This window comes from Micrasema longulum, unplaced genomic scaffold, assembly GCF_059751315.1.
Source record: "Micrasema longulum isolate JH-2025_06_02 unplaced genomic scaffold, ASM5975131v1 h1tg001106l, whole genome shotgun sequence".
NCBI classification, from domain to species: Eukaryota; Metazoa; Arthropoda; class Insecta; order Trichoptera; family Brachycentridae; genus Micrasema; species Micrasema longulum.
Genome location: NW_028278294.1, coordinates 58,418 through 78,245, shown reverse-complemented (window position 1 = coordinate 78,245; position 19,828 = coordinate 58,418). Strand labels below are relative to the sequence as shown.

General features: G+C 40.3%; 2 protein-coding genes across 2 annotated transcripts in view; both read left to right on the top strand.

Moving 5' to 3' along the window:
* LOC148277014 (uncharacterized) overlaps positions 1 to 19,828 on the top strand; it is a 168,764-nt gene that overhangs the window by 92,606 nt on the left and 56,330 nt on the right. The window lies entirely within an intron of this gene.
* On the top strand, positions 8,853 to 16,556 carry LOC148277016 (uncharacterized). The gene is made up of 2 exons (XM_088233448.1): positions 8,853 to 14,929; positions 16,176 to 16,556. The coding sequence occupies exon 1, from the start codon at positions 8,967 to 8,969 to the stop codon at positions 14,259 to 14,261; it is 5,295 nt and encodes a 1,764-aa protein (XP_088089574.1). The 5' UTR covers positions 8,853 to 8,966; the 3' UTR covers positions 14,262 to 14,929; positions 16,176 to 16,556.

The following is a 19,828-nucleotide window of genomic DNA, read 5'->3' as shown; positions in this document are numbered from 1 at the left end:
TATTATTAATAATGGTGTATTATGAAATTTATTTAATGCTTCAATTTTGATTATTTTTGGTATTTTTTCTAATTTAAATTTATTTTCAATATGATTATTATTGATTTGAATTGTTTGAGAAACATTTAATGAAAAAACACACCTAACAAAGATGATCCTGTCTAAACGCAGAAATTTTATAGCTAGTCGGGACCTAAAACAAAGAACCTCTGCTTATTATAAGAAATAAATCAATAAATAATAATATATGGATATTTAATTAACCAAGAAACTATGGTCACCCCATGATCCAAGCTTACGGAGATTTGTAACAATATATTTAAATTAAAAATAAATTATTTATTGTATATTTATGTAAAAAGTATATTCTAAATCTATTTTTTGTGTAAAAAATAAAGTAAATTAAACCAAAATTTTAAAATGTCTTCCTCGGCACGGGTGTTTCCAGTGAGGAATACATTTTTAATTAAATTATGTTACCTATTCTTGTGAAGTATAAAATAAATAAATAATAGTATCAAATAATCGTAAGGACCAGTCCTGAAGATGTCTACTTTGGCGAAAGCGCTCGTTGTTCAAATAAAGTGAAACTAAACCAAGGAGTTTTATTGATATTTTATTTATAATTATATCAAAATAATTAATAATATAATACCTATTTTACTTTAATTTAAGATGAAATGATGGAATAATAAAAACATATTTAAATAAAGTAATAATTTTAAACAGCAAATGTATTTGAATAGATCATTTGAAAAACCCTGTAAGTCAGGTTTTGGTGGATGTGACTGACTTGAAACGCGCTTCATTCCGTTAAAAAATAAACTCGGGTGTAAATGTAAACTGACCTTACAATAGGTGAAAATTCACCTGAGTAATTCTAAGGGTAATTCTGAATACCCGCAATTGTTGTTTTCTAACTTATATGAAACTCGTGTGTAGTGTTTTGTTTATAATATAATTAAAATGTTATTCTACAAAGTGAATCCTGAAACTATAAATAGTATAATTGTCACCACGTTTTAAGTAAAGTTATGTAACTCCCTTGGGTCATGTTAAATAACATGTTTCGCAGTAGTCTTGATGACTCCGGATTAGAGGTCCGAGGTTCGCTCCCTCTTGACCATAAATATATTTTCGCATTACCATTTTTAAACCCCTATATTTATGGTTTAAAAGTTACAGGGCCTTACTTATTAACTTGGTAGAAAGTTGCGCCCAGGCACAGTGGTAGAATAAGGATGGTATTCTCATTCTCGAAACAGTTTGTAGTAGTTCATTGAAAATGTTAGGATTCGTCTTGCGTACTGCTAGGGTTTTTGGTAGTACACGAGTACTGAGAATTCTTTATAACTCGTTGGTGCGAAGTAGACTCGAGAGTGGCTCGATGATTTGGGGACCGTGTGAGTTGAAGTACTCTCTTATGGTGGAGAGGGTTCAGAAGAAATTTCTTCGGTTTCTCTACATGAGGGAGTGCGGATATTATCCATGGCTTTATCCCACTGAGTTTCTCCAGGGTATGCTTGGTTACAGCAGTTTGAAGACTAGAAGGAATGTGTATTTAACAACGCACTTCTTTCGATTGTTGCGCGGTATTATTGACAACCCTGAAATTATGCGGAGCATTAGCTTTTATGTTCCTGATAATTACCTTAGACAGCGTCAACATAGACTGTTTCACATTCCAATATACAGGACCAACCTGCCAATGGTTATGCCTGTTGGAAGGGCTATCTCTATGTTGAACAATATCACTTTGGACATTGACATTTTTCACGTATCTGAGGGAGTTTTTCGTTACAAGATTCTCTTACTTTTTTAACATATTATTCTTTGGATATTATGTATACTAATGTGTTTTTTTTACATATACCTAATTTTACCTAATTATTTATATATGTATGAATTAAGATATTTTATTTTGTAATGTACATATATATGAATAAATAAATGATAAATGATAAATAAATAAATGGTGGTATTCCGATCCGTATTCTACAACAATGCCTAGTTGTAACTTATATCAAGTTTATGAGTAAGGCCCATAATGTTCGCCAAATTGACAAACTTGGATGCGTAAATCATTGATTAGATCGCATTTTTTGAAATCCGCCACTATTTTTTTTATTTTTTTTAATCTCCCGAATACTGTAATAATATAATTTTACAAATAGTCATTATATTTTGAGGTGTTTTATTTATTCAGAGTCATGATGATTGATAAATTATAAGCTACCCCAAATAAGGGCGCTGTACAATAAGGGGGCTGAAGGCTAGACTACTTCACGTTTTGATAGTGGAAAGCACGCTGACCATTGAAATTTTGTTCCCCTAAAAATATTTTAAATTATATTTACTGAACTAACAAATTAATGGACAATGATAAATGACCGTGTAGGCACAATATTATGACAAAAAAAATTCAGTATAAGTATTAGAATCAAATTATATTATACACCATTTATGATTTATGTAAATTTGAGAATAGACCTTAAAATCGAACTTTGGGTGTGAGTTGTTTTGACTTTGTGAGGAATGGAGAAGGAACAGGCCCAGCAGTGATGACTGTTATCAAGCGGAGGCGACAGGATCGGATTAAATGTCAAATTTTAGTGTGTACGAATATAATGTAATCAAACACTATTTTAGTTATAAACGAAATAAAATTTTGTGAATGTAAAGGTTCTCCATTTGCTATTAAAGTCGTAACCTAATAAAATCAATATTAATGTTATTATTTTGAATTATGTTCTTATAAAATGTATCATATAATTTAATTTAAAATAAATTTTATGTAATGTAATTTTCTATTTCTTAATTGACAAAAATTGAGCAACGGAAATAACTTTTATTTTTAAAAATTGATTTACTATATTTATTTATTTTACAGAAACTAACAGTCAACAATGACATAATAATATAAAAATATACGGTTTAAAGACAGACCAGCGAAGTTTCTAAATAAAAATCATACATATTAAATTGTAGTACCACAAAAGGGTGTGTTTGTATGTATTTGTATGAGAGTAAGTGTAGAGGTATGTGTGGGAGTAAGTGTTCAGGTGTATGTAAGCGTGAGCATCATTAAATAGCAAATGGGAGCGTATCGCAGCCAGAAAGAATGAGTCTTAATTTATTTTTTAATAAATTAAGGGGCATGTTAAATATTTCGATAAATAGATGAAAAATAAGCATTATAGTTTGAGCAAGAACGATAGAGGAAAGAGTGTTGTGCATAGTTAGTGCTACAGACTGGCAGATGGAATAAATACTTATTTCTTTGCACGCGAAAGAGGACGTTTAGATATAATTATATTTATATAATTTATCTTAACATAATATGGAAAGTGAATTAATACAATGAGCACAGCTAAATATTACTAAACGATATCGATTGATGACACCTAAAAGGAGGTACACTTGATAAATAAGAAACCTTTTTTTTACTGTAATTTAGTTAGAACTTAAAAAAAAGCTAGGAGTAAAAACCCAGTATTGCTATAAATTGTGGTTTTTTTAACGGTTTCACGAAACAGTTTAATTTGTGAAAGGTTAACTGTTACTGCTACTTGTATTAAAACCGAAACGCCCATTTCTATTACATATTATGTGACATTAGTCCGACGTCGCGTGACGTGACTGCTGTCATTAACCATTAGGTTTATATTCATTCACCAAGTCCATTCATGGCTGCGGATTCTACACATGTTCCTAGTCACTCAATCATAATACATACAAATACAATAATCACCGTAATAAGCTACCAGTTGTTACCACGTACTATTGTCTATAGGAAAACACACGCGAAGGATTTCTCTGAATTTGAGGAATGTAAGCTCCGAGGTTAAATTAGATATAAGTTTTCTGTGTCCAGACGGATGAAAACTGTATTTTAATTTGATTATATTTTACCCTTATTTTGATCCCTTTATGTATTTTGATTTTATACACATGATTCAAATATATTTAGGCGTTTTTTTTTACCACGTTTGCTTCAATTATGTTAGAATGTACCTTATGCAAAGTTATTATGTATCGTCATACTGTGTTCAAATTGCCCTCTCAATTTGTCACCGCATCCGTTTTTTTCTTGTTTTTATTTCCTAATTTGTAAAACATTATCCAACGCGACGTGTGCCAACGGAAGTGGTCATTCCGTGTCACGGCTCTAGAAAAAATAATAGACAATGTTCCAGTTAAAAGCTTTGTGAATAATCTGTTTAAAAATGCGTGGAAATCATTTTTCACTAATTATATTTAAATAAACAATTATAAAAAACCTGCGGAAAACACTAATTTGCTACAGTAAAAACAGAAAGAATAATAATAAAAATTATAATTATTTGATAAAAAAAAAACTCTTTGCAGGAAGTCCAGCAATAAACTCTGACCATTCCACAAGTTCCATCTAAGCGTTAATCCGTTCAGTTAAAAAGCGTTAAGAATCTCACACAGGAACGTTCTAGAAGTGCGATTCTGATCGCTCTGTATGGGATAGAAAAAGCGCTGCTAGCACGTAATTTACTTACTAATTACGCGTTAGCAACGCTTTCCCTACCCCCTAGTGAGTTACAGGTGTAGGAACACTGTCCATAGGCGAATCTTGCCTGGAATCATAATAGCATGATCACCGTACTCAGATATGACAAGTGGATTTGGAGTCTTAGTTTAGACCTTAGAAAAACAAACATTAAAAAAAAAATTGAGCTTTTGAAGTGATCATTCGCAAATACTTTATGGCGCTGAATAAATTAGCTAGATTTTAGAATATTTATTTTAGAATTATAATGATGAATAATTTATACACCTTGGGATGGAAGCCCATGGATTGGGTATTTCTCAAATTTGCACCTAATTGGTATTCCCTTTTGTAGGTCTTCAAATTTAATTCTACACATTTAATATTCAGCATCCGTCATCGCAAAGGTTTAAAGAGAGGATTGGATCTGCTCCAAAAGAAACAGAATAATGCGAGAAGCGACCATGCCGATGCCGATGTAGAATATATACAACTTAATGTAACGCGTCTCGTCGTAACATTTTAACACTAGATTACTGACTTGTGTTCCGGAAACAAATATATTGTTTTTGTAGTTTATTCTCATTGTGAACTCGGGTTCTTTTATAATACTTAATAGATTTTTTGTGGAAAACTAATTAATAATTACTAATCTGTTTAAATTTTTTGAAGTGACGCTGTTTTCTTTTGTTTGCACTTGATAGATTTGTGTAGCTTTTAGACGATAAGCATGTTTAGTCAATAACCAATATTATGACAGTAATAAAAATGACACATAAACGTATTAATATAACATTTGTTACATTGTTCCTATTCAATAAATTTATATTTAGTCATTCATACATAATCTTGTATTCATTTACCACAAAGAAAACTTCCTGTGTCAGAATGTTTCCTAATATCCTGAATTCCTCCTCTTTTTTTAGAGTATATGAATTATCATTTCTAGGATTAATTTTCTAATTTAAAAATGAAGGATAATTAGTAGGTTTATTTTATACTGGAGTTGCATAATGGTGGTTTAACTTAAGCTGGCGCGTTCAGAAAACTCACACTAACGCATTTAAAATCTACAGGATGTTAATAAAAAAAATGTTTTATTAAATTCTAACCAAATGTGCTATCTTTTTTAAAATTCGATGTTGGATTAGAGGGTTGTGTATTTAAAAAAAATACAATGGGTTAAGAAAATGTAATATTATTTTACTAAAATACTTGGTTTCATTATTTTATATTTTTCAAATCATTTTTTAAAGTTTTGCATTATACTAATTATAGTCCTTTCAAGAACAAGGTGCAATGTAAATTGGAAAAAACGTATTTTTTATAGTCAATTACTCTAGAACTAGAATGCGAAATTGTGTAGATTTATTGTTTATCAATAAGTGCGTATTCATATTTTCTCCGATTTAATTAGAAATGTGCATTTTATTTACTTTCTATTAATTATTGTTATGATGAAAATAAAATATGAAATAAAAAACATGCTTGTTTAAAAATAAATACTCTTAAATATATGACATTTTCTTAAGTAATTGTTTTTTTCGCTCTAATCCAAAAGAGATTTTTAAAGACATTAATTATAAAAATATACAACAAGATTTTTAAACTCAGTATTCTGTACATTAAAAAGGTTTTTGTGTAAGTTTTGCGAAACCGCCATAACTACATAATTGACCTATTTATGATTTGATTAAATAAAAATACCTACATATTTATAAACCACTATTTTTAATTCATAACTTAATTCTCGTACATATTATTATATTTTTACTATTAAGAATCGCAGCGAAATTCAGACGAACGCAGAAGCATCCTGTGTATATTGTATTACCATATCATTACCATGTCTATGTCACGCTCATAAGCGCGTCTGAGTGCGAAAGAGACATACATTATTTTCATAATGCGTATGCCGTGCGATGTCATACCATGGACTTATTCGTGGATACTACACAATGCGTATGTGCAAGTATTGGGCACGCGCCGGCCTATAAAAATCCACCAGTACCTTTAAAAAACAAGGTTAAAATTTGCTTTAAAATTTATGTTATACCTGTAAAAATCTACTTTTATAAAAATACTTGTTTACTTCCAATGAAAAAAAAATGTGAGTTGCTGTAACTTTAGTTCCTAATAAGTGAGAATCGGGTGGGATGTTTTGGGCTGTGGCTTATTTTAAAAACTTCTCCGCATTGCTCTGATGACAGGAAACCACAGAAAAATCGACAGGAAAAGGTTGAAAGGGTATTGACGTTCATCAACAGACATTACAACCCACACGGAGAATGTTGGATAAAAAAATATCGAGATGGATAGAACACTCGTGGATATATGCGTTGTATTTTTCAATAATGGTTCAGAATAATGATTGTAAGTGCTCTTACCATGTGTTATGTATCTCTGGCAGTTCAGATTTTAAGAAGGTGTCTCTCTACTAGTAAATCCTTATCAACTTGTGGCAAATAAATCTTGTCAATAGCCGTATTATGTAAGGCAGCAATTGGAATGCCTCTGGAATTATTAATCCAATCCAGAGCTATGCTGACGTTATCCCACACTCCTTACTATATGAAGTACGACATTGAGTTATTATCGACTTCCCCAAGGAAGAGAGATCTAATTTACTTTGGTTACTTTGCGAGAGGCTCATCAATGTTGGAATTTTCATAATATTCTGTGGTTTTTATTTTCCAATTTATTTTTTCGTAAAAGTTACTGTGTTTATTTCTATTATTTTTTTATTGTAGTTTTTAAGCTTTTTTAGAACTGCATTGTAATATTTAAACCATTTTATAAAATAAACTGTTTTGTGGACATTTTATTATTTTAGAAAGTCGTAAATCCTTTCGGACAATTACAACAGGAAGTAAACAGAGTTGTTTGCAAATTGTCTATGAAATAAAATCTAATTTTTGACGAAGTTAACGACGAAGTTCCTCTAAATTTTTGTACACATAAACCACATATTATTGTGCAGAAAATTCGATTTTACTTAATAGATTATTGAAAATAACTCTGTTATAAAATACCTTTATACCATCCCATTGTAATCGGGGCCCTGGTATATGTCAATATTTTTCATCATTTAACAAATTTATTGTTTGGGAATTCTGTTCATTAGGTACCACAAAATTAAACTTACTCCTGTGTTCCTTGGAGCAGTCGATATGTATTAATATGTCAGAAAGAAATAAAAAAAGTATAAAACGGCATTATTGATGGATTTGGTGTTTATTTTGTAGAACTCCAAATTTAAACTTATTTTGTTCAGTAGACTCAAATCAGTATTTGATTTCTTATATTATAAGTTTAAAACTGTATTATTTTAAAATTCTGTAACCTGCAACCCCTTGTACTCTTCTACTCGTCTTCTTCCTATAAATTGTATAAAAAAATCAACAGATTTTTTTTATGATCTGTGTATCGGACATCGCCGCGCGTGCGATAATACAACGTACAACACGGCCTGTGACGCGGCGAACGAGCGCCAAACGTTAGGCACCGACACCAAGCCGAGCGGCCCTTTTGCGGGCGCCCAGGCGGAGATGGTAGCTGCACGGGGAAAATGGACGGAATGACCGCGGAGAGACGGTCGAACCCCCGGCCACGACTGAAGCTTCCCGAGTGGCCGCTAGGGCGACGAATGGCGCTCGGACGAGAGTGTGCGGTGCCAGTGTTTTTAGGTTAATATTTGTATATCATGTTTTTATGTTTATTTTCGGCTAGGAGTCTCGATTTGTAATCTAACTAGCTGCCCCTAAAATAAAGACGGTTAATTATGTCACTCGCAGGGGCAGAAGTTAGGATATCGAGACCCTAGCCACATATTTGTATCAGATTGCGGGGAATCAGACCCTGTCAAATCCTCTAAAACTCATGTCACCCTTTTTCTCAGTATGTAGGACCTTTCCCTGTATCATTTCTACATTAAATAAGATACGGGGAAGAGGCCTACATACTCCCTTTACATGTAAAACTCATCTCGAGGGAGTTATTTTATCTTATAAGCATACGTGTAAAAACAATATCTGAAATTGTCCAGCCAATAGGAGAGCGTGCTACGGCGTAAGCCGGGAAAGTCCGACCCCTTCTCGCTCTCCCTTGCGGCTTATGTATGCTGTCTCGTACCGTGCCCGACTGCGGCACGGTACAAATTACTTGATAGAACCTCTGTATTTTTATTGAATAAAGTGTGTATAGTGTATAACCAAGACTGCGTTTTTATTATATCTACGCCCTCTCCGCCTCTGATGTCGCCGCCTGCCCTTCTGAAGAAGAAAACTGAAGCCTGAAGAAAGCTATCACCCGATAGCCGGTCAAATAGCAGCTCCAAGCCACCTCCTATCTACAGTTCAACTGTATGCACGGCGAGGTGTCGTGTATATAGTTGTGGTCCTTCGAGCCGGATCGGAGCTGCTATACGGACGCCACATCCCAGTGGAAGATGACGCCTTCACTTCGCTCTGGAAAAGGCTCCGCCGAGAAAACCTCTGATGTCACCCCCCCTGCCGACGTCGTATCCACGGTGACGGGTACCGAGGCGTCGTCACAGGAGGTTTCCGAGGAGGACACCGTCGAACTTCTGCAGGCTGAAGTTGCGAAACTGCGCGCCGCCCTGAGGCGCTCTGAGAAGACACCGACCGCACCTGGACCCCCAATGGAATCTCCTAGGGCAGATGCGGGCCCCAGCGGACGAGCTGGGGTGGCAGAGAGACAAACCGGAGACTGGGTACGCCGCTCTTCGGACCCGATCGCGCAGATGGCTGCGGCGATCACCGAGATGGCCACCGCGCTACGTGGAGGATCAACGGGGAGCCCACGATCACACGATGGCGACGATGGAAAAATGGAGGCGCTGTTGGCGCGCCAATCTACGGCAAAGGAATTGCCCGCCTTCGAAGGAGACCCACTGGAATGGCCTGCCTTCAAGGCCCAATATACGAGGTCTACGGAAGTCTGCCGGCTGACGACGCCGGAAAACCTGCTCCGACTACAACGTGCGCTGAAAGGGGCCGCCAAGGAGGCGGTTTCCTCCCTGATGGTGGATCCTCAGAATACGGACCTCATCATGGAAACCCTGGAACTGCAGTTCGGCCACGAGGAGATTGTGACGGCGCACATGCTGGAGAAAGCGCGCCGCCTACCCGCCATAGTGGAGAGCCCCAACTCAACCGGGATAGTTGAGTTATCCGTGGCCCTGAGGAACATGGTCGCCACTCTGGAGCGGACAAGGAACTCGAGCTGCCTATCATCACCGCAGCTACTGAACGAGATGGTGGCCAAGATCCCGCTAGCGATGCGGGCTCTGTGGTGGTACACCTTACCGAGGGACAGAGACGAACGCGCCACCGTGAAGGAATTTTCTTGCTGGCTTAGCGAGATCGCTCAGACGTCAATGAGCGCCGGTGGAATGGACGCGGGGTCGTTTTTTCCCAAAAAGAAAACAAAGAACAATGTGTATACAGTGTCCGCGCCAACCGAGACAAGGGACGAGTGCGGAGTGTGCAATCGCCCGCACAAAAGTGAAAAGTGTCGCGAGTTTTTAGCGAAATCGGTAGCGGGCCGATGGGAAATTGTTCGCGAAAAGGGTTTATGTTTCTCGTGTCTGAGGCATAAACATTTAGCCGGTAAATGCCCGGCGGCTAAGAAGTGCGGTATAGAAGAGTGTCGCTATACGCATCATAGGACACTACATGGACAGCGACGAGAAGGCCGCGATAATGTAGTGATGAGCACCTGCGAAAAAGTTCAACCGGTATTGCTCAAAGTGATAAAAGTGAACGTGACCGGCCCCAATGACGGTGCCGACGTTTACGCCCTGTTAGACGAGGGCTCCAATGTGACTTTAATAGACTCCGAACTGGCGGACAGTGTCGGTGCGCCCGGACGAGTGCGCGGGATAACGATTCATGGTGCGAGTGATATGTGTTCCGAGGATAAGGCGTCGCGACGCGTCACAGTGACTATTCGTGGGCCAAGTGGGAATGGATACCCGCTCGTCGGGAACACAATGACGAGTCTAAATCTCCCGCGCCAGTGCATTCCGGAGGGAAACGGTATGAAAGAAGTGCTACCGAAAATATTAATTGGGCAGGACAACGCTCATTTAATCGTGACTAGGAAAGTCAACGAGAAAGGGAGATATTTACGCTCTCTGACGTCGCTGGGATGGATCACGCACGGATGCGTGAATCATAAGCAGAACAAAGCCAGCAAAACACTCACACTGACGAGTGCTAGCGTAGAGGATCGCATGGACGAGTTAATGCGCCTCAATTACGCGGTGGACGCTATGGGCGTCAAACCTAGGCCACGTGTTAACAGCACAGACACGCGCGCTATGGAAATTCTACAGAAAACCACCAGACCAACGCCAACCGGTCAGTGGGAGACGGGTCTTCTATGGAAAGAAGACAACATATGGTTACCGGACAATCGACAGTGCGCAGTAAACAGACTGAAATCTGTCGAGAACAAGATGGCCAAGGACCCGAGCTACAAGGCGGCATATTGCGCGAAAATTAAGGAGTACATCGAGAAGGATTACGCCCGGGAAGTTACGCCGATAGAGATCGCTCGTTTCCCGCGGAAGTGGTACTTAGCCCATTTCGGCGTAGTAAATGTGAACAAGCCGGGAAAGCTGCGAGTCGTCTTCGACGCGGCCAGCCGATGCCGTGGAGTTTCGTTGAACGACAAACTACTCACCGGCCCTGACATGCTGACCTCGCTATGGGGTAACATATTACGCTTCAGAGAAGGCCGCATAGCGCTTGCGGCGGACATAAAAGATATGTTTCTACGGATAAAAATCCGCCCCGCCGATCAAGGAGCTCAGATGTTTTTGTGGAGGGAGCGACCCGACGCCGAGATTAAAACAATGGTGATGACCTCGATGACCTTTGGCGCCGCGTGCTCACCGACAAGTGCGCAATATGTGAAAAATAAGTTAGCCTGTGTAAACGCGAGTGAATTTCCGGAGGCGGCGCGCGCAGTGGAAAACAATTTTTATATGGACGATTATCTTGCCGCGGTGGATACTACGGAACAAGCTATTCAGTTAAGAGATCAAACAAGTGAAATATTAAGACGGGGAGGATTCCAATTGACGAATTGGTCCTCAAATGACGGTGAAGTGCTACGTACCACCGCGGATAATTTGCGCGCCACGGACGCTCGCGAGATAATAGTGAACGGTAGTGAGTACTTGGAGCGAGTACTCGGTGTTAAATGGGACCCAGTCAGTGATCGATTTGTGTTTCAATTTAATAAGACAATAGCGTTAAGCGCACATGAGTGGCCCACTAAAAGACAATTACTGAGCGCGGTAATGAGCATATTCGATCCGCTCGGTTTTCTAGGGTGTGTTACGGTACGCCCGAAAATATTATTACAAGCAGTATGGCGATCGGGAATAGGATGGGATGACGTCATCCTGCCGACCCATCAAGAAAAATGGGCCGAATGGAGAGCCTGTGTGGAGCGCACAGAGAGCTCTATACCCCGGCGGTGTATAGAAAATCGCACCAGTCGGGTGGAACTACACGTATTCTGCGATGCCTCCGAACTGGCGGGGTGCGCAGTAGCGTATTTTGTGGAAAAGACGGACCGTAATAGACATGTACGGTTCGTGGGCAGTAAAGTTAAAGTTAGCCCCTTGCGAGCTCTATCAATACCTCGACTGGAGCTGCAAGCGGCGCTAATGGCCGTGAGACTGGCAGACACCATCAAGCGGGAGAGTGACGTCACTGTGGGGAGGACAGTCTATTGGACGGACTCGGCGACAGTACTGTGCTGGGTACGAAACGACAGCCGTGCGTTCTCGCCGTTCGTGGCCCATCGCCTCGGGGAGATAGATGAGTTATCTCACCCGAAAGAGTGGCGGTGGGTTCCGACTAAGATGAATCCCGCGGATGCTGCCACCAGGGACCTCAACGCGCCTGATCTTACACCTCAGGGAGCCTGGTTCGGGGGACCGGCCTTCCTGACTGGGGAGGAGGGCGAATGGCCGCATCACAAGGGACGCGGCCTGCAGCCCGACATCGCCGTCATGGAAGCAAAGCGCGCCGAACGCATAGTCACCGCGTTACAAGCGGCGCTGCCAGACGCCGCACGGTTTAGCTCGTGGAGACGGCTTATACGTGCCACGGCATGGTGCCTGCGGTTTGTGAATCGATGCCGCCGTGCCGCCCCAGAATGCGTGGGAAAATACCTAACCGCAAAGGAGTGTATAGCCGCTGAGCGATTGTGGATCAGGCGAACGCAAAACGACGCCTTTGGCAGCGACATAACAGCCCTAAAGCGGGGGGAGTCGCTACCCAGAGGCAGCCGCCTGCATGCCCTCACGCCCCGGCTAGACGACACCGGACTGGTGAGGATGGGAACGCGGTTATACGCGGCCAGCGGCGTACGGGAAAATATTGGATTCCCGATAATATTAGACGCCGCGCAGCTGTACGTACAACTGATGCTGAGACACCGGCATGAGATGTGCTATCACGGAAGCACTGAGAGGACTATGGCAGATGTGCGTCAAGATTTCTACGTGATGAGAATACGCACAAAGCTTCGATGGATTGAAGCTAACTGCCAGAAGTGTAAGAACGATCGTGCGCGACCGCAACCGCCTTTGATGGGACGTCTTCCGCCGGCGAGATTGGCACATCACATGCGCGCCTTCACGCATTGCGGAGTGGATCTGTTTGGACCGCTACACGTGACCATGGGACGGCGCAAAGAGAAGAGGTACGGGGCCTTGTTTACGTGTCTCACAACCAGGGCCGTACACATTGAGTTGGTGACGTCACTGAGCACCGACTCGACGATCCAAGCCATCCGGCGGATGGCCGCCAGAAGAGGACACCCGTCTGTCTTGTACTCTGACAACGGGACAAATTTTCGCGGGGCCGATAAAGAGATGGCCGCTGCCTTCCGAGACGTAGCCGAGGACAAGAAAGTGCTAGATGAAATGAGCACTATGAAGATTGAGTGGAAGTTTATCCCTCCTTCATCCCCGCACATGGGAGGGGCATGGGAACGATTAGTTCGTTCCATTAAGAGGGCGCTGTTTGCTATACTGAGAGAGCAAGCGCCTAGAGAAGAGACGTTACGGACGGCGCTAGCCGAGGCTGAATTCTCGGTCAACAGCCGTCCGCTGACGCACGTGACAGTAGACCCTCGTGACGGAGCTCCTTTAACTCCGAATCACTTTTTAATTGGGTCATCCGGGGGCATGCCTTGCCTCGCGGATTACAGCGAAGCGCCGGAGAACGTGTGTTTGCGCAAACAATGGCGCATGGCCCAGAAGATGGCGGATGCTTTCTGGCGCCGATGGATGCGCGAGTACCTGCCAGGCCTGGGCGGACGTCAGAAATGGCGCATCGCGGCCACTCCCCTGCAAGTTGGAGACGTGGTAGTGATCACCGATCCCGCGATGCCACGGAACCAATGGCCACGGGGAGTCGTCACGGGAACCATGCCCGGGAAGGACGGCCAGGTGCGAGCCGTCAGGGTGCGGACCTCCACGGGCGAGTACACAAGACCCACGGTCAAGATCGCGGTCCTGCTACGCCCCACTGATGACAGCGCCCGGAAGACAGCGCCACGCGGCGGCGAGGCCCGATGCGGGACCAGCAGGTGCCGACTGCGCGACACCGGGGGGAGTGTATCGGACATCGCCGCGCGTGCGATAATACAACGTACAACACGGCCTGTGACGCGGCGAACGAGCGCCAAACGTTAGGCACCGACACCAAGCCGAGCGGCCCTTTTGCGGGCGCCCAGGCGGAGATGGTAGCTGCACGGGGAAAATGGACGGAATGACCGCGGAGAGACGGTCGAACCCCCGGCCACGACTGAAGCTTCCCGAGTGGCCGCTAGGGCGACGAATGGCGCTCGGACGAGAGTGTGCGGTGCCAGTGTTTTTAGGTTAATATTTGTATATCATGTTTTTATGTTTATTTTCGGCTAGGAGTCTCGATTTGTAATCTAACTAGCTGCCCCTAAAATAAAGACGGTTAATTATGTCACTCGCAGGGGCAGAAGTTAGGATATCGAGACCCTAGCCACATATTTGTATCAGATTGCGGGGAATCAGACCCTGTCAAATCCTCTAAAACTCATGTCACCCTTTTTCTCAGTATGTAGGACCTTTCCCTGTATCATTTCTACATTAAATAAGATACGGGGAAGAGGCCTACATACTCCCTTTACATGTAAAACTCATCTCGAGGGAGTTATTTTATCTTATAAGCATACGTGTAAAAACAATATCTGAAATTGTCCAGCCAATAGGAGAGCGTGCTACGGCGTAAGCCGGGAAAGTCCGACCCCTTCTCGCTCTCCCTTGCGGCTTATGTATGCTGTCTCGTACCGTGCCCGACTGCGGCACGGTACAAATTACTTGATAGTGTAGTATCGCGGAGCGATACCAGATAGACTATGGATTCAATGACCAAACGCTGCCTGACATGAAAGAGAACGAATTGAGGATCTTCACTGATGGCAGTCTTTTAAATGGCAAAGTAGGTGCAGCATTTGTACCCTACGATGGCGTAAGAGAACTGCCTGCCAGGAAGTTTAAACTCGATCACTTTTGCTCAGTATTTCAGGCTGAAATATACGCTATTAGAGAATCTATAGCTTACGCTTTAAAAAAACCGCCTAATAGATGGAAACATATAACGATTTTGACAGACTGTAAATCATGTATTCACGCGATTGCGGATCGTAATTCGGTGAACCCAATGGTCATGAGTATACGAACTGATATCCAGATATTAAAAAATCGATCGCAAAATGTGTACATTGGCTGGATTCGAGGACACTGCGGAATAATTGGCAATGAAAGAGCTGACGAAAAGGCTCGGGAAGCAACATTAAAAAAAACAGTTCCTGATTTTGCTGACTTCCCAATAAGTTTTGCTAAGAGAAAAATAAGAAGCAGAACTTTACAGCTCTGGAATGATCGCTATTTAGCAGAACCCACAGGAAAGGTAACAAAAATGTTTTTTCCATCTATTTACCATGCTTTTGAATTTAGGAAACTGCAGCGTGCAGGATACGAACTCACACAAATCCTGACAGGACATGGCGGATTTATGAGTTATTTACACAGATTCAAAATATCTGAGATCAACACTTGCCCATGCGATGATGTTACTCTCCAAGATGTCTCCCATCTATTGATGCATTGCCCCTTTTTTAGTCTGCAGAGAATGCAACTGGAGGCGCGATGCAGAAGTCTAAATGAGGATTTACACGACGTGCATGTAGTGATTAGTCACAGGGACTTGTCAAGAGAGGTATCATTATACATGACAGATATAGTGAAGGCAATAAAAGGTATCAATGATAGCAGGACACCAAATGCCGAACACTGTTCAGGTGGATCGGAGGATCTGTTGACGAATGGCAACGGTCCGCCTTCTTCTGACGAGTTTTCTGTCCTTACCTCTTGAAACAGGTCACAGCCGAGACATCTTACTGATCCTTTTATAAAGTGACGAAATAAAGTTTTTCAGTAAAGTAAATATTTTTAAGTAAACAAGTTAATGGCTGTCGCTTTGAAGTGTATATTAACCTTGTACATTGCAAGCAAGGTATTGAATAATGCAACTTCATATATAAAAAATAAAAAAAAAAAATTACTTGATAGAACCTCTGTATTTTTATTGAATAAAGTGTGTATAGTGTATAACCAAGACTGCGTTTTTATTATATCTACGCCCTCTCCGCCTCTGATGTCGCCGCCTGCCCTTCTGAAGAAGAAAACTGAAGCCTGAAGAAAGCTATCACCCGATAGCCGGTCAAATAGCAGCTCCAAGCCACCTCCTATCTACAGTTCAACTGTATGCACGGCGAGGTGTCGTGTATAATCTGATTCCATTTTGTTTTACAATATTATTTCCCATTTGAATGTTGTGAACGAACATATGAACGTATAATCCAACCAACAGTATAAACAATGTTCGCGAACGATTACAAAGATTTTAAAAGCACCTTTTATGTTTAACAAAAAAGTACTATTTCAAAAAAACTCAATTTTTCATCTATTTAATCTCTTATTTACTATCTATATTATGAACATGAGGATTTTTTTCCGGATATAAAAAATCCCCTTTAAAAAAGAGCAATCTAATTTAAAAAGGAAAAAAAATTACATATTCACATGATTTTTTGTTGCTAAGGATCTAGTTGTGGTCATGTGGCTAATGTCACGGATCAGAGGTTCTAACACCACTCTACCCCAACTTGATTCCCATTTTCTAATATGAAGTGAGTTATTTACAACTCGTTGAAAATGACCTCGAAAATTGAAATATTTGGGTAAATCGTAACGCAAGTTTTTCTTTTTATTGAAAAAATTAAAATATTTATCTGCTTTACAAAAATCCTTCATCACGTATAAAATAAAATGCCGTCTTTTATCATCATCATAATACCCTTCTTTTTTTATATGCGAGTTGCATTCTTTTTTACCTTGCATTATTTATACAAGGTTTATATTTCAAAAAGAGGATCTTTCTGCTATTATATTACATTATTTTAGCTAAACTGTTGGAATTAGGAAGGATATTCTAATGTGAGCCAATCAGGTACTTCTCAGCATTTGCTCATGTGGAGAGGAAACCACTTAAAACTCTTCAGGAGAAGCCGGCCTGTTGACAGTAGTCAACCGGCCTTCCGTTCCACTAGAAGAGTGTTTGGCGTTTTGTTCCCTACTTTGGTTTATTTTGCCAATTGCCTGCACTATATTGATCATGTATGATACTACCTCTCGTGTGAGTTCTTTATTACCTATCACCGATGGGATGTCGCAAAAATCTTCACCCTGGCTTCTGTATCGCGCCTCCAGCTGTTGTCTTTGAAAGCTGAAAAAGGGGCAATGCATCAACAGGTGAGGGACATCTTGAGGAGTTTCATCGTCGCATGGGCAGCTGTCGATCTCGGAGATATGGATTATATCATCATACCCTTAACCGCACTCATGGTGTATAGGGCACTGCATTGTTACACCAAATGAAGAGTATCTCTTTCATCTGGCACATTAATGTAAGGTGATTTCACCATCATCATTCCCTTTCCGCGCCTAATAGTGCATAGGGTACTGCATTGGTACATCAATCGCAGCGTATCTTGATCATTTTAGTTACATGTAGGTAAGATGATCAGTCTTACGCTTCAGGTACCAGTCCATGGACTATGAAATATTCTAGTGTGAAAAAACCCTTTAAATAAATATTTCATTTCAACCATGTCGGGAATCGAACCCGAGACCTCTTGCATGGTAGGCAAACGCGCTGACCATTACACCTTGAGGCCGACATGATTTACCTTTACTAATATAAAATAAGTTACATATTTCGCAATTAATGTTTAAACTACCAATATCTTCTCGTTTTTATCAGTTTCCGCATTTCAGAAGTTTATTGGTTAATCTCAGGTAAATGACCCAGAGGCGATAAAATAGCTTTACATTTAGAATAGTTTCGGCTCGCCGACCTTGTGACCTTCCGTCGACCTTCGCACATCTCCGTCACCTGGGCCTCAAGCACGTGTGAAATCGTCAAGTCGATGGAATATTTTCTTCACCCTCGCGACGGCGACGCAACTTTGGAGCTTTGGAGCTTATGGCAACGCTTGTAAAGTTTAACTTGTATTTTTTTTAAACAACTGCTAGGTGAATCCAAATGGTCAATGTTACATAGTGTGTAAAGTGGCCACTTAAACCAGCCAATGTCAGGTCGCAAGCCCTGTAAATAGCCATACTTCCATTTTTCTTTCTCTACAAAGTTCTCCGTCTCTGTTGTAATATGTTGATCTTTATAACTTCCCAGAGTGTGAAGCCTAGTCTTTGTTTTCAAACATTTGGACAAACTCAGAATATTTCATTGCGCCATAGAGACCCAATTACAGCCCAGAACATCCGGACTAGAGAAAAATCACATATTTAATTCTTATTTTCTCACCGAAATCGAACCCGGAACCTTCGGTGCGTGAGTCAAGCGTCTTAACCACTCCACTACAGAGGCTGCCGAGTATATTCATTGTTGATTAAATAACTGTCATTAATTAATCTCAAATCGGAAAAATCTTTCAACACATCATATCCCAACGAGATAAAGCGAAGATTGTGCCGTTGGGCGATTTGACAATATCCACACATCGCTGCTTAAATTTCAAAAAGGCCATAAACCGAAAACCCCAAAATTTCGTTTTATTGCAAAAACGAAATTCAAATTGGTTAAATTTTTCTACAAGAAAAAGACTCCCATGGATTTTAAACAATTCAATTCAATTTTTCAACAAATCGCACAACAGCCCTTTTGGCATTTTGCGTTTGGTGGCTTACTTCAAAGCAAAACTGTCATTTGTTTTTTGTGTTTCTGGGTGAAAGTTAGCACAAAACTCCATAATTAGATAGGTAATGTATTAAAAAACGCATCTAATGAGATTAAAAGTATAAATATTTGAAAATAGCAAAAAATATTGTTAAATCACTAATTGGCTCTGCTGAAAAAAGTCACGTTTTGGTTTGTATCCCTTTTGAATTTAAGCAGCGACATGCTTAACGTCTACTCATAATGGACGGATCATTTGCTCGCACCATCTTGCGACTGTCCCTTTCCACGCAATATCCCACATCTCAAACCACCAACAGCCGACGCTTCTTTGTGCGGCACATACCTCACTATTTATCGTATAATATAGATAAATGATTATTTAATGAGGTAACATGACATACTGTGAGCTGTGAGCCTTCAAAGGAAAATTCAAAGGAGCAAAATGCTACTCGCTTTCGTTGTTTGTCCCTTAATTATGTACAAACTACAAACCATATCCAAAATTTAGCAATTTGTAAATTTTTTGTTTGTTACCATGTAGCTGTTGTAATTCACCCTGTTGTCTCGTTAATTATTATTATTTATTTATTTATTGAATTTTACAATACGCCCAAAAAATATACAGGTAAGTACAAACATTGTAAGTAATAATTTTAAAATAAACAACATTTTTATTGTATACATGTAGAAACAAAAAAGCATGCTGCAATGCAAAATGAAAAGTGAAACTTTGCATGGAAGAAAAATATAGATAGAAGAAAAATGTTAGAATTAAAAAGCAAATTGTAAATAACTTGTAAAGAATATTATGCCATAACTATACTACAAAAATAGGAATGCCTTTATTAAATTGTAATATTTTCTTTATTCAAATGTCTTTTTTTCGATGTAGATTCCTTTTTAACATTTTTGCCGCAATTTACTTATATCGTGAGTTGATATTGAAAAAGTTATAAACGAGCTG